The sequence below is a fragment of the Rosa rugosa genome, chromosome 2, assembly GCF_958449725.1.
Source record: "Rosa rugosa chromosome 2, drRosRugo1.1, whole genome shotgun sequence".
Taxonomy (NCBI): Eukaryota; Viridiplantae; Streptophyta; class Magnoliopsida; order Rosales; family Rosaceae; genus Rosa; species Rosa rugosa.
Window position 1 is genome coordinate 13,806,587 of NC_084821.1, and position 22,328 is coordinate 13,828,914.

Consider the following 22,328-nt stretch of genomic DNA (forward strand, 5'->3'; position numbering starts at 1 on the left):
CAACATCAATTTGTTGTCCCAGATGTGCAAGGCATCAGCAGCAAAGTTTGCCTCACGCAAATATGACGGAATTCAATACTCTGAAACCGAGCTGCAAGGATCCTGATATCATGGACTAGGGTGCTAATTCGCCAAGGAGTGTTCGTTCTATTATTGAGACAATCTATAAGAACCTTTGAGTCATCTTCAACTTTGATTTTGGTAAACTGATGTAAAGAAGTAGCTTGTAATCCTGCTCTTAAGGCAAAAGCTTCAGCGCAAAGGATGTGGGAACTTCCGATATGTTTAGCAGAAGCAACAATAGGAATACCTTGCTCATTGCGAATAAGAAAACCTGCAGCAGCTTGAATAATATCTTATTTAGCAATAATTTGATTTACTGTAGATAAATCCCGGCAAACTTCATCTCCATCATCACAGTTGAGACTTGAGACCAAAGGGGAAAAAATACCATTCTTGTTATAAGAACTCATTTTCTTGGGGATGACACTGATATATGCCCATTTTCTTCAAATAGTGTTCCTGGCTAAAAAAAGAGAGAACTTGGAGACCATCGCGTTTCATAATGGAGTGAAGAAGAAAAGCATCCAACATTCCAAGCCAACTCTATAAATTTCATTTCGTTCTGCAAAACTGTGCGACATACTGGGTTGATGATGCAAAGACATCAAAGAAAACAACTATTTTGACTGGAACTGCATGACCTAAGAGCATCACTAAATTTTTAAACTCTAGTCTTTATTTCCAACTATTCTTAAATTTTTCCTAAAAATTGAGGCTTAATGGCCGAAATACCCATATAATACAGTTGGAAATAATAAAACATAAAAGACAATTATTCTTTAGATCTCAAGTTCTTAACACATCTTCAACCCCACCTACTATAAGCTCAGCCTCTTCAAGTTTCCTCCAACAAGTGACCATTCAAAGGTAACTAGTTTCAAAATAGAAACTGCAGAGAATGCCAATGCATTAGCTAGTATAAGCCAATTATGATATAACAATAAGCTAATATGTTATTGATCATCAGAAACCGATCCAATCACATGACCAAGTTTGTTCAGTGTCTATTTATCAACTAGACTTCAGCCTCAAGTTTACAAGAAGAAACAATAAGAGCTCAGTCACAATCTATTGAGTAGTACAACAATTATAATTTTGGGTGGCAGCCTATTTTAAACAATGAATAGTTAGGAGCGCAATATGCCACCATGGATACAAGCAATTCAGCACTTATCGCCGTTGCAGGGTGCTACAACTCTTCCGATGAAGTCCAACTCTAGTATCTTGGAACAATCTGCAAGTTATGTGCATAATGGTTCAATTACATCAATTTCAAGTCCAAGGAAAAGATCATAACAAGGAACCAAGTATTTCAAGTGAACTGCAAGCGATGTTGACATTACTAGAGCTCTAATCGGGAGAAGGAAACTTGTTACAAACCAACCATTATGATGCTCTTACATATAAAACAGAGTGAAGCAGAATGCATATCTTCCATTGTTTTGGACAGTTTCACCTAAAAGTTCATGGGAAACACTTTCCAGTAATAGTATTTTGCTAAAGCTTCTCTGTACTTTTACCCAAGTTCAATATTTCAACTACATCTATCCCTGCTCACCCTCTGGTCTGCAAAAACTGGGCGACAAAGTCACGAAACTGAGGGGTAACTGCAACTGGTAACTATAATTGGGAGCTAACCATCACAAGCTCATATTTCCTCTTCTTTGAGTCTCAAGTGTCCTAAATCTTCCCAGCATCCATTGAATTAGAATAGTAGCAAATAGATGACATGAACTTTGGTTAAATTTGATTAAATGCAAATGGTGAGCATATTGGAGATGTTAGGGTAGTATAAGGCAAAAGGATTGTGATGCACTAACCAATCATGTTTTGCAATTATGAGTCATAAGTGACGGATCAAAATTATTTTAGACCAATATATTTTGATCCCAAAGGACTTGCTTATTACTGATGATTCAACACTCTTTCTGAACTCAATAGGTGACATAGATTGGGATTTATGTGTAGTTCAACAAAAAGAATACAAAACTTTGTCACTAAAAACAAAGACCATAAAGGATACTGGATGCAAGAATGACAATTAACAGCCAGTTCCTGTATCAAATTACGATGAAGAGAAAATTGATTCAAAGCATCATGTATACAAAAACAAATACTGCCAACTAGTAGCCATGATTTCTGTATTGACTCACTGTTCAAATCCTTTCTTTGAGGAAAAAAAGAAAAACAAAAGACAAAAGGAAAACAAATTGTGACGTTGCAACAGCTGGGCATAGTGTACACAAGTCATGAACTACATCCCTGATCTTTTGAAATATTAAACAGTGCAGAAATTACTCTTGTACATCAGAAAGGGAGATTTAGAAACAACAGTGTGGACATAAAGGCACACATAATACGACTAGCACTAACAAAGGGATTGTTCCAGCAAAAAGCTGCACGGGAATTATTACATTTTCCTAAAAGCATAGACAACGGAGAAAAAAAAAGGTTGACAGAAGTAATTGCCAAATTCAGAGATAATAAAGAAACGTTCATAATCCTGAAAACACGACGAACGAAGCAGAAGGTGATAAAAACATTCAACACAGCATGGAGGGACAGCCAACTGAAATTTGTTCTTCTTTTATTGAGCGTTTCCTTTGATTCAGGAAACAAAAAGGTCTAATACCTCATTGATACAAGAAGAATAACATATGTAGACTTGTAACAGGTTAAGAATTTACTCAATGCCTCGCTGTCAACTACGTAGACTAGGATCGAACCTCCCCAGTCATGTGAGTGGGAGGTAGATATATACGATTAAAGAGGGAAGTTTTGTTACATTCCCAGATTCATACAAGACCCACAATGATATTGGAATATGCCTCTAAAAGGTCTACATATAATTCCTAAGAACCCTTCCCGTGCCTGTCAGGTTCAAGTTTACCAATCAAGCAAGCTTACAGGTTGAGTTCCACGAGTTAGCTTCAGCCAACTTGTTCAAACTTCTGAATCTACACAAAAACATCCCATAAATAACCTGAAATTTGTAAGCAGTTATCAACAGAAAACTGCATCATACACGGTTAAGAAACTAGGACTCAAGAAAACCGAGAAGCTGCTATAAAGCCTTCCTAAGCTTGAAAGCAGTAAACAAGTAAGAAAAGAAAGGATGCCAGCTACAATGGCACGCCAAATGACTCAAATGGAAATCATCATTTAAAGCTCCAAATAAGTGCTTGGTCTTGCTTAGTTTTCTTCTGAGAAGCATATACTTAACTGCACAGTGCAGTCCAGATTCTAGGACTATTAAAAGAAAGGTACGGTCATAACTGTAGTTGCACATGCCAAGACCAAGACCAATCAAATAAATTAAGCATGTGGAATGAGCAAATTCTAATCTTGCAGCAAAGAGAGTCCTAATTTCAATTCAATTAGTCCGAATCTAATCCAATGAATTAAAACAGCAATAAAAGCTAGAAACTTTACTGCAATGAAATCGGTACGAGCTTATTACATACCTGAGTTTAATGTGCAAGATTTTTCATTTCTCATTAGGAGCAACATGTGGTGGGTATGGCACCATGGAACCATACTTCTGCTGCTGCATCATGTTATACGAAGGATGCGACTCGAACCCATGATACCCGCCGGACATCCCCATGTAACTACTAGGCATAGCCATCATGGCGCCCGGCGGATAAGGCATGGGAATCGAGATGGGCATGTGCCCCTGTCTGTGACCCGACCCGCTCCCACCCGACTCGTGCAGACTCTGCGGCACCGGAGTCGAGGCGAAAAGCGGGTCGGACGAGGAGGGGCCCTCGTTGGACAAGCCCTGCATCCTCTTCAAGTAGAGTCGGTACTTCTGCAAGTGGCTGGCCACATTCTCACGCGTCAATCCTTCCACGTTCATCAGCTGCATAATCGTCTTGGGAACCGCGTTCTTGATCCCCAGGTGGGCCACCACGTCCACGAACCGCTTGTGCAGCTGCGGGGTCCACACCAGCCTCGGCCGCTTGACCGCCCGACCCGACGGGTCGTCTCCGCCCCCTCCGCCGCCGCCCGAGGAATTCTCGATCCGGAGCGCCGAATCCGCCTCCTCGGGGCTATCAACCCTCCTCGATTTCCTCGAATCGGATCCTTCCCCGCCGCCGTACGGCTCCGTCTCTTCCAGCTCCACCACCATCGGCTCGTCGCTGCGGTTGTTGTTCTCCTCGAACGACTTGTAGTTCGACGAATACGCCTGCGAGTGCGCTCCCCCACGCAGCGTCGACACCGTCTTCTGCGACGCGCGGTTGACGTCCACCACCGTGCGGCACGGCTCCGGGGAGATACTGAACGCCGACGCCAGGTCCATCGGAATCAACGGCTGAGACAGCGGCGTCAGATCATCGGCGGTCGGAAGCCCGGCCTCCCACTCCGAAACCCTCTCCTCGTCGCCGTCGCCGTCGCCGCCGCTGCCGCCTCCTTCGTACTCGCTCATCCTCACCTCCTCTCCCATCCAAGCTCAAACTCTTATCTTCTTTTTTCTTTTTCTTTTTTTCTCAGATTATTACTACCATCAGCGAGGTCGAATTCTTCGGGTCACGGATTCGGATCGTGTCGGGATCGAGATCCGATTGGAGAGAAAATTCAGGGGAGAAACGAAGACTGAGAACAAGAACAAGAACAAGAAGAAGCAAATCGATTTTCATACAAAGATATTTCGTGAGATTCGGAGGAGAAATAAAATTAGAGAGAAGAAAAAAAAAAAAAAAAAAAAAAAAAAAAAGACCTTTTACAAAGGGATGGAAAAGTCTGGAAAAAGTGCAAAAATCTGATTCAATCTCTTGCTTACGTGGACGGACTAAGCCAGATATTTTTGATCTTTTCTTAAAATATCTCACTCGCCCACTCGCGGCCTTTTGATACGAATCTCTACTCGCTCGGGTATTGGAGACACGTCTCCATAATTCGGGTTTGGGGAGTGGGGTTTATCCGAATGTGAAATGACGGGTAGGGGCGCGGGTTTGAGAATCAAATAAAGGTGTGTCATTTGATGGAGGTGTCCATGTCAGCAAAGCGATTGCTCTTTTCGAAGGGCGGTTTGGTAATTTTGGGGGAAGTGAATAATTTTGTTTTATAGAAAAGAACCGACTTTTGGAATTTTGGGGTCTTTTTGTAATAAAGGTTGCGACTTTAAAGTTTAAACAAGTGGGGGGGGGAAAGAGATATGTTGGTGGACAGCTGTCAGTTTTGTTTGGGTACTTTTTGGGCTTCCATGGTCCAGGCTTTAGAAGACGCACGATTTTATCAGAGATGCCTGAACGTACGGTGCAGAAGGGAGGAGACTATGTTGAGAAAAATATGCGGTGATGTGACTTGTCACGTACCACACCACATGTCCACATGTGTTCAATTGTCGGTAGTTGTATCACATTGATATTAATTAGGTCATTATATATCACATCATTTTCATTTTCTTCTCTAGACATTAATAAAAGTACCAATTACATCCCATCTATCATGCATATAAAGGATTGATGGAAAAAAAAAAAAAAAAGCATAAATGCAATTGTTGATTGGAGTGTTTGTTTCATTGTTGTCTTGTTGAAATGATCAAAATTCTGTAGTGGCCATACATCAAGTTTTATCTAGATTCTCGAGCAGGCAAACGCACAATCAAGTTTATTTTTAATTTTTTGAGTGTAAGAAAGTAATTAGAGTTCTAGTTGAATTAGTGTTGTACATTGTTAAAAAAAAAAAATTAATTAATTTCATAAAAGTATAAGAAAAACTTCATCATGTTACAGTAATAATTTTTATCGATGTAAATTATACCAATTCATTATTAACATTTATAAAATGGCAAATAAAGCTGTATTATATGACAGATTTAAATCAACTTGTTATATTGTTTATCATGATGACTAAACAGGTTGTTCACCAATGACCAGCTCTGAAATTTTAGGGTTTTAGAATCGAGCATCCTAGGCGCCTATTATCCAAAATATGATCTTTCTTGCAATTTATTGGAAAGAATTTTGCTAGAACAACACAAAAGCAAACGCTACTTGAGGTCTTGGGCCCCATCCTTGGATAAAACTTTGGGCCTATAAATTGATCATAATAATGTTGACCCAATCCACCTTTACTAGTGGACTAGTTATAGGCCTTTCATGAACCATCCCCAACAGAAATTTGAACAGAACAACACATTACAATGGTGTACTAGACTAGTACCCAAGAGTTTACCCCCTCACACTTCACAGAGGCTAGAGAGAGATAGACAAAGTGGTAGCAAATGGGAATGGCTACCACATCCATATCTCTATCCCCAACAACTTTTCCCCCAATTCTCAAACCAAACCATTGCCAATTTCTCAGAACCCAGAAACCAAATTCTTTGCCTTTGCCCTCACAAACCAATTTTTCAACCAAAAAGACCTTAACTTTCCACAACCCACATGAGAATATCAACCAGAGAAGCACCCTAATTTGGAGAACGTATGCAACCTCAGTTGAATCTGTGGCTTCAGAAGCAAACCCAATTGAGACTGCACAGGAGATAGTGGCCACCACTAGTGATGATGGTGTCTCTGTCACCATTTCTGTTCTTCTCTTTGTTGCATTTGTTGGTCTCACCATTCTCACTATTGGGGTAAACTCAGAATACTTGATTGCCTTCTCAATTAAACCATGTTCATAATGCTTAAATTACTGAAAACTTTTGTGGGTTTTGAGAATTTGGGTGGTTTTGGGTTCAGGTTGTGTACCTAGGTGTGACAGATTACTTGCAGAAGAGGGAGAGGGAGAAGCTTGAGAAAGAAGAGGAAGCTAACAAGAAGAAGGGTGGAAAGAAGAGGAGACTGAGAGCAAGAGCTGGGCCTAAGGGATTTGGACAAAAGGTTGAAGAGTTTGAATTTGATGCAGATGATTAAAATGTAGGCACTTGCTTCCTGTAACCATTTCGACGTTTTTGTAACTCTTGATTTGTATTATGAAGTTTTCGAAACAGTTGAAAGTAATGTGGATGAGCCAAGAGTTTGTATAAAATAGTGTTATGCAAGAAGCAATAGGGGAGCATAAAAAAAAAAAAAAGGAAAATATTTCAGTACATTGATGTACCGATACATCAAATAAACTAAGTTCAATACAGATGTAGACTAGCTCGGTATAAGGGTAGACCAACTCAACCATTGCAAGTGGCATAGTGGTTCTTGCCTAGTTGGGTGTGCTCCCCAACCTAGGTTCGAACTCCGAAGTTGTCAAAGTGGTCAGGCACTGTGCTGCAATGTACAGTTGGAGCATTTCACATGGGCCGAAGGGATTTATCTTGGGCCTAGAAAGCCTTTCGGTTCCCCTTGACAAAGTCAAAAGAAAAAAAAACTCCATACATTTCTACCCATATACTGAGCTAGTCTACATCTGTATTGAACATAGTCTACTTGATGTATCGATACATTAATGTACTGTAGACGATCCAAAAAAAAAAAAAAAAAAACACTACTCATTTTGTTTCATGCAAGTAGTGCAAAGTTTTATGTCTCGATCATGGAGATCAACAAGTATCATTGCTAATATAATTTGGTCTCAAGGTTTTTGCTCAGATGTTGTCTTCAGTATGAAGTTTCGAACACCTTCAGAATGTTTGTTGTGTGAAGTTAAATAGAGCCCGTATTTTGAGACGGGAACCTTGAAGAGGTTCGGTGGATTTTTAGGTGAAGAACAAAAGTGTGTCTTGCTTATAAATTTTGAACACTAAGCTAATGCTTCCAACACCTATCAAAACAAAGTTTCCATCGAAATTTTATGTATTCCATTTAAAAGAAAAATCCATGACCTGAAAATTTTGGTTCAATTTTGATTACTGCAGATGAGTGGTCAATTTGAAAATCTCCAAAATTTTCACCTCAAAAGTCATCTGCAAAACACTACTGAACATGAAAGTACAAAAGAGAGTCACAGTCTTTGTTATGTTTTCTTCAAATAGACTAGGCAACAAAATAAACTGGAGTTATCTCACCTTGAAAAAACATTAACTGAAGATCCCATTGAACATCAAGAAAAGCATTCAAAAGGAAACTTTTATAACAAAGCACCAAGATTGGATCAAAGCGATTCAAAATGGGCCGAAATTCTAGTTTAGGGGAGAATTATTAATTTCTCTGTTTTGTGGAAGAAAGAGCATTGATGCATTAAAAAACAGCAGCAAATACATAAGATAACACCTCGATCATTATACTTGATCGGATAGAAAATTGTACTTTATGTAATTAGAAGAACAAAAAAAACAACGTCATTACCATACATTATAAAAAACTGTGGCCTCGCCTAATCATGAACAGCTCTCCACATGGCAACATTTTTGTACAGTCACGTCAACATATAGACTACTAACCTCACCATTAATCATTTTTACACCCTTAGAAAAACTTGTATAGTGCATTTATCTCCTCTTGCAGGGGCCTCAGGTGCGAGCGAACATTCAACATCTGAACCTCAGCTAGCTTCGACTCTATGTATAAACTTTTAAACTACACAATGTACAGTTTTCCAGTACAAAGCAACAACTTTATTTTCCAACCTGCCTCATACCTGTCTTGAAAAAGATAGGTAAGAGTCGGAGCTTCTAGATACGAACGATGGAGAGAGGGAAACACACACTAGCCTCAGTTAGCTGTACAAACAACTTTCTTTCCTACGCCGCCTAAGCAGGGTGAGGAGCCAACTGAGCAGCAGCAACTCTCCTTTCTGAAACAATTTAACCAAGTACGGATTAATATATTATAAAAACCAACCCAAAAAAAATCCATAAACTGAATTTCCACCTTAAAAAAATTTCATAACCGAGAATTAAAGGGTGATGGAATGAAAGTATCAAGTCAACAGTTCAGTTATTATACATGAACTCATTTGATATCTATGGAATAGGAGTGAAATGCAAACATCTGCCTTGTGTATTTTCAAATGTGTATACTTCTACGTAAAATATAGAGCATAGCTATAAAATTAAATGGCAAAGAGAAAAAGAAGAAGTACCCCCAGCAGCAACAAGTTTTTCTACACGAGCCACGATATGCTTCCCGTAAGTGTATTTCTTCAATGCATTCAAATGAACTTTAATTCGTGAAAGAATCAGCTCGCGTTGTTGGTCATCACAAGTCTCCAACACTTTCTGTACAACGTAGTTTGCAAACTGATCTTTCATCATTGCCTGTACATACAAGCCAATCAATCAAATTAAAGGGACATCATGCCGAGATTCGAGAAAGAAAAATCTATGTGTGTGTGTCAAGGTGCAATCAGCATACAGAACCATGCATACCAGCATGGATTCTCAGAAACCTAAGTGTGTCATTGTATTGTATTCAAAAAAATAATTAAAAAAAAGTTTCTAATTGTATACTCATTCCCTTAATGTATATAAAAACTAAATCCCAAATGACAAATGTTCCAAATTTCAGGGTTTAACACATCTGGTTACAAAGCACAAGGTTCTAAATCTAGTTTCCCATGGTGAGAATTTCTGCAAATCCAAAATCCAGTACATTCCACAAAATCCTACCTCTACTTATTTCACACCTTAATTATCCTTTATTGGGGAGACAATGAATCCATGACTCTTATGAATACATAGAAGTTTGTAATAAGAACAGAAGTACGACTAACCTGAAGAGGCTCGTTTTCATCAGTAGTGCCAAGCATCTCATTCACTAGTAATTCCCTTTCAGCAGGACCACCAAAAGCTAAGCATTTCTCTACAACATTAGAGGCAAACTTCTGTTGACTCATTTGGACTATCTTCCCAGCTAATTCCTTTATTATAGCAGAACGCTCGTGTGACTTTCCATGCTCCAGTACATGCTGTTCATAGAGAAAGGTAAAGCATCAAAGAAAATTCAATACATAATTTGAAGCTTTGAATGTTAACACAAGGATATGCTGACATGTTAACACAAGCCACAAGGTTTGTGGTTTCAAACTCAATAAACAACAAGCTGATAATTTGCAATTAATTTCAAAGTGAAATATTGGGGTGAAGAAGAAGAAAACAAAAGGTGAACTTCATCTAATAGGAAAACCAAATAAATGGTTTCAACAGGTGCAGACTGAATACAAAATATACTGTAATGGAACTCTGTTGCTTAGCTAACAAAGATACAGTAATGAAACTGAAGGCAATACAAATATATAGGCTCAGACTTCATGACTACGAAATGTTTAGGTGACTTTTAGACATCAAACTTGAACCATAATTAGAAGAAAATCAAAACACCACATATCAAAGCAAAAATCATAAAAACAAATGACAACTGTGACCAAACAAAAGTCCATAAAGGTTCTTTCAGCACAAGAGTATATTCAAGGAAAATTATGAACCTGAACAACATAATTGCCATACTGATCTTGTGCCAGCATGCTAACAGCTCCTAAAATCTCATCCATAACTTTGCTCTGAGTATTCTGGTCATTGCAGTGCTCAAGCACTCTCTGCCACATGAGAACATTGTTATACATTATTCAGCTTGTTAAAAAGAAGTTACACAAACACAGAAACAAAAGAGAAAGAAGTCTCTCTACCTGTATCACACGACACCCATATGGATGAGTGGAAAGGGTCACAACTTGATCAAAAAACGTTGAGACTATAAAACGAATGGCCTCTTCAGGGACACATTCAATACACTTCTGAATGACATGGTTCCCATTCTGGTCACGCACACAGCGCATGACATGGCCGTCAAGTTCTTCGACCATTTTGATCTTCTGGTCCAGATCAACAACTTCTATTGCCTGAACATTTAGTAAAACCATTTATACTGGAATATACCATAGCAACCGTTGTATTTATACTATTATTTAAGAGAAGACCCCTTGTGAACCCAAAAAAAAAAAAATCTGACGAAAATGACCTTGAAAATTTAAGTAACTTTAGAAATCAATTTTATCAAGGAAATTGTAATATAATAACAAAAAATAACCCACTGTATCTCACTTTTCTCTAGGAGACTGCTGTAACTAAATAAACTTTAGTCATTGATGGAAGACAAGATTGAACAAAGGCAGTATCATTCACATCTGAAACAAAATGTAAGATGACTCGCGCATTTTCCTCAGAATTAGATTAAGATGACAGAATCCTTCATTCTGAAAAATTAAATTCAGGTTCCTATGAACTAAAGATTACACTACCTTTTGGACACCTAAAGAAAAGGACAGAAACAGCAAAGTCCAAAGAGTGTAAAAACTAAGTATGAATGACTTATTAGTTCTTGGTTCAACACTATAATAGGAGGAATAGAGATCCAAATTTAAGGAAATGCAGGGCAAAATCTAGCAACAGCAACAGTAGCAAATTATTGGTACCTTCTGTATCACCCGACAACCATACATTTGAAGGCTAAGTGTCAGCACATGACCAAAAAGCTTGTTGGCCAATTCCCTTCTTTGAGATGGAAGTCCGTGCTCAAAAAACTGAATACAAAAATCCGAATGTTACATGTAATATATGCTAACAAGTAAAAACAAACTAAAAGTATGAATGAAATAGGAAAATTATTTACCTTTTGAATCACATAATTACCAAACACATCAGTCATTAGAGCGAGAGCTTGAGGCATGATTTCCTGGTAAACCATGTTTTTCTCATCCGTAGTGGCTGTTTCAAGTTTTTGTTGAATAAACCGACTCCCGTATTGATCCGCACTACTCATAAAAAAGCAAAACTATTAAAACCAAAATCCATAATAAACCATAAAGATGGATTACCAAAAAACGTGTTGGCAGTTTATACCTGAATTCCACAACATGCCCTCCGATTTCCGAAAGTTCAAAAGACTTGGCTTTGTTGCTCTTAAACTCTTCTAAGAGTGATGACGCAAAGGTCTCATCTATGTTACAACCAGCATCCAGATGCCATGGTCCCATGACACTCCCACCCAAATTCAAATTCCTCATCCCAGAAGGATAACACATATTAAGATCATTGTGCCTCATTGGACTACCAGGGCCAACTGGAGAGTTGGGAATAACGGGACTTGCCATGGGACTTCCTGGATAAGACATGCCAAAGGCATGATTTCCATAATAACCATGATGATTTGAACCACCAGTCTTACCCCCCAAGGGAACACCAACACCATACTGCGACTTCTGAGGTGACAGCAAGGCTCCAAGATACGCCTTTTGAAGTTCAAGTAAATTCATGTATGAATTACCTAAGTAGTTCCTATCCACAGAAGGATCATTCAGGGCAGCAAGCTGTGCTGCAGCATACTCTGATGTCCTCAAGTATTGAAGATACATAGGATCAACATAAGGCGCCTGGAGACCAGTCCCCGCAATCGGACTCCCTAATCTACCAAGATTATGTGAATCAGATGCAGCAGCTGCTAGGTTTGGTCCAGAAGCCAAACCTCCTCCAAGTACTCTTGAATCCATTCCAGGAGGTACCATACCTGATGCTGCAGCAACATTTTCAAACAGAGGAGGCAGATTACCAGTACCAAGTTGGCTAGACACCATGGATGCCAAGGCTGGATTCATAGAGTAGCCACTTAAACCATAGTTAGAAAATGATGAATTTGCATTATCCACTTGCTGATACTGATTATGCAATCCACCTCCACCATTAAGATTCGATGCAGATGATCCTTTATACAAGTTACTAGAAGGAACAGCAGATTTTTGCAGCTCAACTTGCCTGTCAGGGGATGAGTTGTTCAGATCTGACCCACCCCCATTGCTCTTACCCAAATCCAAGTACGAACCTTTTGCCGACTGTGGAGAAGGCATATGTATATTCCCAGATTCAGACTTCTTTAAGTAAGCAAGTTGCTTGGCATGACTATCAGCACCTTGCAGACCAAAGAGATAATTCTGGTGATCAATAACATCCTGTTTGATCTGTGATGGCAAATGGTGCTCATCATCTATTACACCATTTGAAGACAAATTCATGCTGGATAAGGCAGCTACCAGATCTCCAGACTCATTGATGCCAGATGAGACAGCATTAAAGGAGCTTGGACTAGAAATGCCTCTCTTTTCTGAAGCACTAACTCTTCCTCCTCCAATAGGTGTAAGGCAAGGACTAGGAGCCCTAGCAACAATTTGAGGATCAGGAGTGGTGCTTCTTGACAAGGAAGCACCTAGAGCTGCAGCATAGGAGTATGAAGAAGGTGGGCCCATGCTTTGGGCTGCAGACATGCCCTGGCCATTTGCACCAGATCGTAGAGCATCAGATGTCATCAAGTCACGGCGCAAATGAGCCAGGTCTGCTTCAGCAGAACCAAGTCCCTCTACATTTTCATCAAATGCATTACGGCTCGCTGGACGAGAAGGAAGCCCAGGAACAGGAGTCGTACGCCCCAAGTCATCCTGCACAACCACACTTTGCACATCAGTATACAAGTACAGAGACAAATTCAGGACAAAAGAAAAAGGAAAACAAATGCCTCAGCACAGCAGTTGTATATCAACCATGAGGACCATAAGTAAAATCACAGGCAACAACAAAGAACCGAACAAGAACACAAAACTGGAAAAGTTGATCACTATGTCATCATGTCCTCAGGAAAAGGCTCCATGTGAGCAATATTTCTTAAAGGATCTTCATACAAGAGTGTAGTAATACTTTAAAGTAAATTTGAAAGATACGAAAACTGATCTTAAAATCTAAAATGCTAATGCATACATAGTAGAGGTCATGTAATCATTTTATAATTTAAAGGCAACAACCACACAAGGATTTTGCTGGGCATTCTAGATTGCAGTTTACTACTCTTGTTTGGAGGTTGCAAAAAAGAAAAGAAAAAATTGTACTTAAATTAAACCAAAGACTCATCAAGTTCGCTCATCTAAGTTAAATTAGAGAATCAGGGTTCCAGTGCCAATAGGGTTGCCCCAACTTTTATTGGAAGTGGTGATACTACTATGCTCCGTGGAACATTTGTTAGGTTAACCAAGGCATAGGCTGACAAACTTGAGCATGTAGCTGAAAGAGAGATGCAGACGAATAAGGGATAGTTGCATTGTATGAGAGAGACCACGGTACGTGAGACTACACAGCCATAACCAAGATACAATCATGAAGAGAGATCTTGATTTACTTGCAGCCATAAAAAAGAAAGCTCTTTATTTTTGAAAGGCTTTCAATTTATGTACCAGAGTCTCAAACATAAAGTCACAGAATTTTCACTTCTCAATAACCCTCCTAGATTTCTACTTCTCAAAAGAGTTGAGCAAAAGGTAGGTAGACAGTCAAGTTCTAGCTCTGAGGTTAAGAGGAGCATTCAATGTAAGACCATTTTGGTCCCAGTCAAAACCAGAAAAAACTTTCATTTTGAACACAGAGCAATATTTTAATCCCATAACTCAATGTTCACCTAAATTATACATTATTTTCATCTGAAAGATCAATCGGAAATAAACGTCAGAATGGCAATTCGAGGAACATTTACTAGTGTTACTCAAAACTTCTCAACAAAGACATGCATACGCTAACAAAGAAGATTCGGTAACACGTGTACCAAGTATGAACATCAAGCACAACAACAGAAGCAATAAATATCAGAGGATGGAATTCAAGGAATAAAAATAAAGTGATACTCAACGCATTATCAACAAATGCAAGTATATATTACGAAACAAAAAGAAAGACTTCAGCAACACGTGTTCTAAAGATCGAAGATCAAGCACAACAATAATAAATGTCAAACGGGTAAATCAAGAAACAACATAAAGTGTGGCGAAAAGCATTATCAACAAATACAATAGCACACTATGAAAGCAAGGCTTCAGCAACACGTGCACTAAATAGCGAACATCAATCACAATTGCAGAAGCAAATCACCTGAAAGATTTCAGCAAGGCTTTTTTGCTTGTTGCCAAGTCCTAAACCTGGCAAACCAATTAGCCCATCAACACCCCACTCCGCTGAGCCACGCACTTTGTCCGGCTCCACCTCACTCTCTTGTTTCCTCGAGTTAAAACCAGGCGGCATCGAAAACATGGATCTCCCACCACTAGCATCATCAGCCCTGTTCACTTTCCTCCTGTCCCCAATCCCACCCAAAACAGAACTCCCTCCTTTCATCCTCTGTGCATACCTCCAATCCTCCTTCGACAACAACGGAGGCGGAAGCCTCGGATTCAGATTCACATTCGAGTAATAGTATTGCAGATAAGCTGGATCAGACCTCAGCTCCTCCTCCGACGCAAACCCATTCCCATTCTTAGCTCCAGGAAACTCCGAAAGAACAGACCCAGCACCCCCACCACCGCCAACACCCCCTCCTCCACCTCCACCTCCACCTCCACCTCCACCGCCACCGCCTGCAAACAACCCTCCCACCGCATTCAAAGAACCCTCCACAGTCGGCGGCGCCGACCCACTCCTGTAAATATTCAGGTCACTCTCACGATCATCAGCCTCCTGCCGACGCTGCTCCCTAAGCAACATACCAATCTCCTTCTCAAATTCATCCCCAAACGAACCCTCGTTACCTCCAAGCATTGGCCTTCTCCCCAATTCAGACAACATCCTCTACCCTAAACTACTCACTACCCACTACCACCAGTAATCAAACCCTAAACCCCTTAAAAAAAAAAAAAAAAAACAAAAAAAAAACCCCAAAGCTTATTTACAACCTCAAAGCTTCCATCTTTACTGATCAAAACCCAAAATTTCCCACAACCCACTTCATATCTTGACCCACCCAAAAACGATCAGCCCCAAAAGAAACAATCAGAGCTAACAAAAACACTACCTTCCCCAGAATTCAATCCCATAGATGGCGAAAACAAAAGGGGATTAACTGTGGAGAAAGTGAAATTTAGAGGGAAACAGAAAAGGAGTGACCTTGAGCTCTTAGAGAAGTCGTCAGATATGAAAAGAAAGAGTCAGATAGAAATAAAAGGGAAAGTGACGGCGGGAGATCAATACGGCGGCGATTTCTTCTTACAAGAACCCTGGTTAGGGTTTTGTTCCAGTTCAACAAAGCCGATTAAATACAGTGTGAGAGATAGTTAGAGAGAAAGTACAGAAGAAAGTAATAACAAAAAATAATATATGATTTTTTTCCTTTTACGAATTTTTTTATTTGGTTCCCTGGGAAATAGGGATTAATTGACCGGGTGATAACGGCATGAGGTGTTTTTTACAAAATACCAAAAAGAATTAAAATTGATTAATTTTTTTTTTGTGAATAATAATGATTAATGAAAATGATGTTTGTTTTAGTTTTAGAAGAATCTGTGACTGCCACGTCACCTCCATAGATTCGCTGCTTGTGTATAAAACCTAAAATTAGAAGCCCAGTGAAAACAGGGCAAGTACAACTGAGCTACTGGACAGTAGAAACTTATGGTAAAAATCTCAGTTTCTCTTCAATTTTGTGTACTTTTTATGGTGCAGCAGTATCTATCTTAGATTTTTTTCTGGGTTCACTTCTTGGCCATGTTTTGTACTTTTTTCGTGAGAAATTCTTCTGTATAGAGAAAAGAATTTCTCTATTTCCATTTTGGTTTTGGTTAAAAAGGTGGGCTTTGCCCTAATTCAGATATTAATCAAAGTGTTACAAATCTGTCTGCATGACAAATAAATAGTTCTCCTAAAAAAAAGACAAATAAATAGTTGGTCAAAAGGTTCATGGCTATTAGCAATTAACCTACTTTTAACTATAAAGAAAAAATACCCTTTTGCAAAAAACTGACAGGGTATAAGCTAGAACTTTTATTAGCAATAATGGGGATTTATTGTGTAATGGGTAAGTTTTTAGGGAGACATTAACAATATTGTGTTTAATTAGGTAATTGAAATGGGTCACTGAATTTAATCATTTTGTCAAGAAGTTACCGAACAGAGATTGAATGGCTAGGTTTGCAAAATTTACTATGGTACCTGGTCCTTTCCTACTGTGCATGGCATTGTTGACCAAACAAAATAAATTCCACAGATATCTGTTGTGATGGGATGGAAGTTGGTGGGCACGTCACCTATCCTTGATTGTGCTTTGTTAGTTAGCTAAGGTATAAAGGATCAAAATCATGCTTGTTAAACTAGACTTTGAGGTATTGGAGGCCCATGTTGGAGGAAAGGTATGCACATTTCATTCATCTCATAGGCTACTCCACAGTCTCGTTCCCCTGGTCAGCTACTCCACAGTCTCGTTTCTCTGGTCAGCAGCTGATCAGGGATTGTGTGGTCACTCACCGTCCGATTGAAATCTGACGGTTGACAGCTAAGTGATGAGATCTGTGGTGAGAGTTGTCAACCGTCCGATTGAAATCGAACGGTAAGTCCGTAAGTGACCACACAATCCCTGATCAGCTGCTGACCATGGGAACATTTTCGGGCTACTCCAATATTTTATGAGTGTTTTGCTTTTTATGAAAATTTATTTTTACTTCACAAAATATGGTTGATATTGTTATCTGTGAGTGAAAATTGCTTGAAATAACTTATAATAGTGACCGTGGATGGCCTGAAAACTATGTATAAGAATATAAGATAAACCATAAACTCGAAATGTCATACTCATGTTTTCTTTGGTGTAGATAGAGATAGACCGACTTGATATTGTTTATTTATAAGTGATTACACGTACTTAAGTATTGTTTCTTAAGCTGTGTAATGGTTACACGTTTCCCTCATTATCACTAAAATATATTGAGTGACTTTATAATTTTGTATATAACATATAAAAATGGTGCTTTCCACAATGAAAGGTCAAAAATACAAAACCCTAGTTCATGTGATGGTAATCCAACATGTATGTGTACTTGTCACATGGTTGTCTAGTAACAATGTAACATGATTATTCAATTTCTCATACAATTGGTGGATATAAGTCTTATTATCAATGACATTGCTCAAGTCTTGATCAACAATTTGAAGCCAGTTGAGCACCCTCTTTGTTAATCTATCTCGTGCATTTATTTGAGAACGGTTGACACATTAGTCGTGAAATAAACATGGTGGACGATGCCCTTTATTGATATATCATACAAGTCTAATCATTTATGTATGCAGTATGGTATGGATGTATGATAGTAATTTAGCTAACATGGTTAATTCGGTTATTTTCATACAATAGTTTTTTTGGTGAAAATTTTCATACAATAGTTACGCAAACATTTATGTTCTAATGACAAATTGAAACCCACCCTTTTTGAGTGCTACTGACTCATTAGGTAGGGGGTGAAAAAACTTAAGCAAACCGGTAAAAGTGTCCTATAGTTAAAAGTAAAACGATAAAGAAAGTTACAAAACTGTCCCTATCTTCCAGAGAAATAGAGAAACAACCTCAGTAATAGTATTGGTGAAAGTGGCAGTACAGGCCAATAGCACCCAAAGACGATAGGATGACAGGTTCTGAAGTAAGCAGTTTGGAATACCAAATAGAGCAAAACCCTCGTCGATAGGAAAGGTCAGTGTGTGTCAGCAAATAGCAACCGGGTGTTGAGGATCTAAAAGCCATTGCTATATTTAGAACAAGAGGATCTAAGAGAGGCTGTGTCTCTGCCTCTCTGGGTCTAAATTTGTGTTTCAGTTTGAATTGAATGGCCCAAAACCACGTGTGCATCAGTTTTGATTACATTATCTCTTTCTCTTCTGGGCTCTCTCTCTGCTCTGTTCTCTTCTGTTCTGTTCTTTTTTTAACAATGTTCTCTTCTGCTGCCTCTGTGTATACTTTTTTCTCAGTTTAAGTTTTTGAATTAATAGGAAATTGCCATCTATGGATGGTGACTGCACGGCCCTAAAACCCTGCAGTTAGGTAACATATAGATTGGGCCCTGGATAACGTGTTGGGCAATGTTTTCAAATGAGACAGGCCCAAGATATTTTAAGATTTTTTTTTTTTCTTTTTTCTTTTTTTTTTTAAGAGAAAACACAAAAGAGATCGTCTACAGTACATTAATGTACCGATACATCAAGTAGACTAGTTCAATACAGAGGTAGACCAGCTCAGTACATGGGTAGACCGTAGACATGCATGGAGTTAGTCTACCCTTCTACCGAGCTAGTCTACCTTAGTATTGAACCTAGTCTACTTTATGTATCGATACATTAATGTACTGAAGTATTTTCCAAACAAAAAAAGTGGTTCTATTCATACATCTTGAATTGCTATTTGAACCCCATCTCTTAATTTAAACCATTGAACTTCTTATTTTGCCCTTGTATGCATATTACCTTTTACATCTGCATACGATCAAACGTCCACACCATTCACCATCCACTATCAATTTACCGGTTAACTTCTTTGATACAGTAGGAGCTGAAGAATCAATTCTCACCTTCAACGACAACAAGGATGGTTAATTGTTAATTGATAGATAGAAGAGCTCAATTTATTCCATTGTAGGTTAACTTCTTTGATACAGTAGGAGCTCAATTTTTATTATTTTTTTTGTTAGAGGGAGATAATGGAGATTAAATTTTTACAAAAATTAGCAAAGGTCTAAAAAGTAAATTAGGAGGTATGAATAGAAACACCCAAACAAAAATATCATTAACATATATATATTTTTTTAATAGAAAGAAACCTCTTATCCCACTAACCCACTCTTATATATGTCAATGAGAATCAAACTCATGACCTTTAAAATCTTGAAAGTATAATTTACCAACAGATCACAGCTCACGGGCATCATTAACAAAAATACAAATTTATCGTGAATTATAACAAGATGCATCATAGTTAATACCAGCCACAATGGCTTAAGCCACCAAGGTTGATACCAATTTGCGGGTTGAAAGTAAATATTAATGGTTCATGTGGAGGTCTACAGGGTGTGTGTGTTTGGTGAGATGGTAAGACAATGACTTTCCATTTAGGAGGTCATGTGTTTGAGCCCCATCAAGTGTGTGGAGGGGTGGGGTTGAAAAAAAAAATGTAGAGGTTTGCATGTAGCGAGTTTTGGAGGGATCTTCAGGGACTTTGTAAGTTTATTTAAATGTGGTTTTGCTCATAGAATCTTAGTTCATAGTGCCGTTGATGTTGAAATATTTTCAGTGGTCATTAAAGAGTTAAGTGTGGTTTGGGCAAAATGTTGGACTTGTATTTGGCTTGAAATTGACTCATCCATTGTCGTGCATTATTTCAAAGCACCTGATTTGATCCCATAGAGGTTAGGGGTAGCTTGGCTCAATTTCTATTATGCTAATCCATTCAGTTTAAAGTAACTTCTACTAATAGAGATCGAGGGTAATGCTTTGGTAGATAAGCTCATTGAGTTTAGTGCTAGTTATTAGTTTTATTTGGTAGATTTCACTTCCTAATTTCATTGTAGGACTTTACAGTTAAGATTCGTCTTTAGGTACTACTTATCGTGTTGCATAGATTGCTAGCAAATTATGAGGTTGTTTTCTAGCTCTGTAGACTATTTGCAAGGTTGGTTTTATGTTGCTTCGTTTCTTGTATTCTCAAGAACATTAAGTTTCCTTTCATGTTTTCAATGCTTTGCACTTTGTGCAAGTTTAGGCTTAGTCCGACTTGCTTTGTGTAAACTTATATTCTTCTAATAAATTCAAGTCTTATAAATTAATAATAATAAAAGATGCATCATAGTTTAATAAGGTGCAAGAACCTTGATAAACAGAGCCGGCCCTGAGGGCTGTCCACTGAGGCAACCGTCTCAGGCCACAGGCTTCCGGGGGCCTCGGAGCTCTGACTTTCAGTAAATATTATATAATATAGGGGAAATGATCATTTACCCAATTTTGGGGTTAATTAACCCCACTTACCCAAACACTCTAAGAGATTGCCCACTTACCCAAAACTCTAAGAGTTGGGCCTGTTTTCTTCAAAATTTTTGACCGTTTTGTCCTTTTGTAAATATCAAGCTCTCAAATCGTAACATATTGAGATTTAGAGAGAGAAGCTCCTCGATTTTAGAGAGAGAGAGAGAGAGAGAGGATCGGCCTGCAAGGGTCTGGGGTTGTGTGGTAGGAGGCGGCTCGGGGGTGCCATGGTCGTGGCGGCGCGGTTGGGCTCTGCTTGGACGAAGCCGATCTGGGTTGGTTTCTTGGATTCGATCTGGAGAACGCGTTGTTTGGCTGGGGTGGTGATCCATAGCGCGACGGTGGCGAAAGGATGAAGGCGGTCTGGGGAAACCGGCGGGGCGATGCAGTTGGCCGAAGGTGGAGAGAGAGAGAGAGAGAGAGAGAGAGAGAGAGAGCAGGGGTGGTGATCCATGGCTCGACGGTGGCAGAAGGATGATGAAGGCGGTCTGGCGAAACCGGCGGGGCGATGCAGTCGGCCGGAGGTGGAGAGAGAGAAACTGGAGGAGTGTTTTTTGTAGTTCTGACTGGGGAGCAATAATGTGTCTTAATTGTTATGAAGTCTCTATAATTGTGTTTAGTGATCTTTTCCTTTGTGTTTAAAGACAGCTTCTAATGTATTTTGGTAGTTATGACAATATTATTGGGGGGCAATAATCTGTTTATTGGGGGGCAATAATATCTTTATCCTCATGTTGTCCCCAGCTTCCAACCTTGGTTCCTCCGCTGTTATTATGCTCTCCATAAAAGGTCTGCAATCAGCACTGTGAAGCAGTAAATGAATTCATGTTAACTTAATTGGGGACAATAAACCAACATTATTGGGGGGCAATAATCTGTCTATTGCCCTCCAATATACCACTCTAAAAATCACCAGTTTCTATCATTGACAGATTATTGTACTTTAATAAACTCAAAATAACATATGACTTATCAAAGCTCTAATTTCAGCAATAAATGAACCACAGTTAAGAAATTATTGGGGGCAATAATCTGTCTATTGCCCCCCAATAGACCACCAAAAAGACACTCCATTTTCAATCAACAACAGATTAGTGTGCTTTAATAAACAACGCAGTGATTACTGCCCCAAGTAGACATATTATTGGGAGGCAATAATCTTTTTTCTTTATTGGGGGGACAGACGACGCCGGTGTGAGCCCCGACCCCGAACAAAACCCGGACCTGAACTCCATGGCTTGCAGAGGCTGCAATTGCGACGATCCTCTTCTTCTTGCGTCTTCTTCGCTTGGAGGTGGTGCTCAGGATCGGAGATGCAATTGAGGTCGACTGCGACAGCAACCGATCCAGCACACCGCCGATCGGAGATTGAGGGCAGAGGGACGACGGAGAAAGATAAAGAAGAAGAAGTAATCGGACTTGGAGGTCGTAGAGGACGTAATCGGACTTGGTGGCAGAGGACGTAATCGGACTTGGTGGCAGAGGATGTAATCAGAGGGTCTCGGCGAGGTTCTTGCAATGAACTGAGAGAGAGAGAGAGTATGAGGGCAATACTGTCAAACATTGTTAGATTGGGTAAATGGAGTTA

The 22,328-nt window shown here is 39.3% G+C and overlaps 3 protein-coding genes across 6 annotated transcripts; 1 reads left to right on the forward strand and 2 right to left on the reverse strand.

Annotated features, from left to right (window-relative positions):
• Positions 1-489: 489 nt before the first annotated feature.
• Positions 490-4,703, reverse strand: LOC133731908 (transcription factor PCL1-like). Of its 4 annotated transcripts, none has more exons than XM_062159358.1 (2): positions 3,528-4,703; positions 490-952 (listed from the first exon to the last, which is right to left on the reverse strand). In XM_062159358.1, the coding sequence occupies exon 1, from the start codon at positions 4,508-4,510 to the stop codon at positions 3,551-3,553; it is 960 nt and encodes a 319-aa protein (XP_062015342.1). In that variant the 5' UTR covers positions 4,511-4,703; the 3' UTR covers positions 490-952; positions 3,528-3,550. The 4 variants fall into 4 exon arrangements, with proteins under 4 accessions (XP_062015342.1, XP_062015339.1, XP_062015341.1 ...); XM_062159355.1 differs by lacking the exon at positions 490-952 and adding an exon at positions 997-1,297 and having other exon boundaries at positions 3,528-4,702; XM_062159357.1 differs by lacking the exon at positions 490-952 and adding an exon at positions 2,622-3,014.
• Positions 4,704-6,187: 1,484 nt separating this feature from the next.
• LOC133733193 (uncharacterized) lies at positions 6,188-7,016 on the forward strand. The gene is made up of 2 exons (XM_062160817.1): positions 6,188-6,649; positions 6,756-7,016. Exons 1-2 carry the CDS (start codon positions 6,293-6,295, stop codon positions 6,927-6,929), a joined length of 531 nt encoding a protein of 176 aa, XP_062016801.1. The 5' UTR covers positions 6,188-6,292; the 3' UTR covers positions 6,930-7,016.
• Positions 7,017-8,204: 1,188 nt separating this feature from the next.
• Positions 8,205-16,039, reverse strand: LOC133731907 (pumilio homolog 2). Its single transcript, XM_062159354.1, has 9 exons — positions 14,846-16,039; positions 11,786-13,371; positions 11,556-11,697; positions 11,359-11,466; positions 10,573-10,785; positions 10,372-10,482; positions 9,661-9,855; positions 9,031-9,205; positions 8,205-8,742 (listed from the first exon to the last, which is right to left on the reverse strand). Exons 1-9 carry the CDS (start codon positions 15,533-15,535, stop codon positions 8,699-8,701), a joined length of 3,264 nt encoding a protein of 1,087 aa, XP_062015338.1. The 5' UTR covers positions 15,536-16,039; the 3' UTR covers positions 8,205-8,698.
• Between the last annotated feature and the right edge of the window lie 6,289 nt (positions 16,040-22,328).

What these genes read in the sequence shown, in the direction of transcription:
- LOC133733193 (XM_062160817.1), top strand. Translation starts at nt 6,293, where the DNA reads ATGGGAATGGCTACCACATCCATATCTCTATCCCCAACAACTTTTCCC. An exon ending in TCACCATTCTCACTATTGGG is followed by an intron (nt 6,650 to 6,755) that starts GTAAACTCAGAA and finishes TTTTGGGTTCAG; the next exon opens with GTTGTGTACCTAGGTGTGAC.
- LOC133731908 (XM_062159358.1), bottom strand. Translation starts at nt 4,510, where the DNA reads ATGGGAGAGGAGGTGAGGATGAGCGAGTACGAAGGAGGCGGCAGCGGC.
- LOC133731907 (XM_062159354.1), bottom strand. Translation starts at nt 15,535, where the DNA reads ATGTTGTCTGAATTGGGGAGAAGGCCAATGCTTGGAGGTAACGAGGGT. An exon ending in GTTGTCGGGTGATACAGAAG is followed by an intron (nt 10,786 to 11,358) that starts GTACCAATAATT and finishes CTAAATGTTCAG; the next exon opens with GCAATAGAAGTTGTTGATCT. An exon ending in ATGAAAACGAGCCTCTTCAG is followed by an intron (nt 9,206 to 9,660) that starts GTTAGTCGTACT and finishes TTGTATGTACAG; the next exon opens with GCAATGATGAAAGATCAGTT.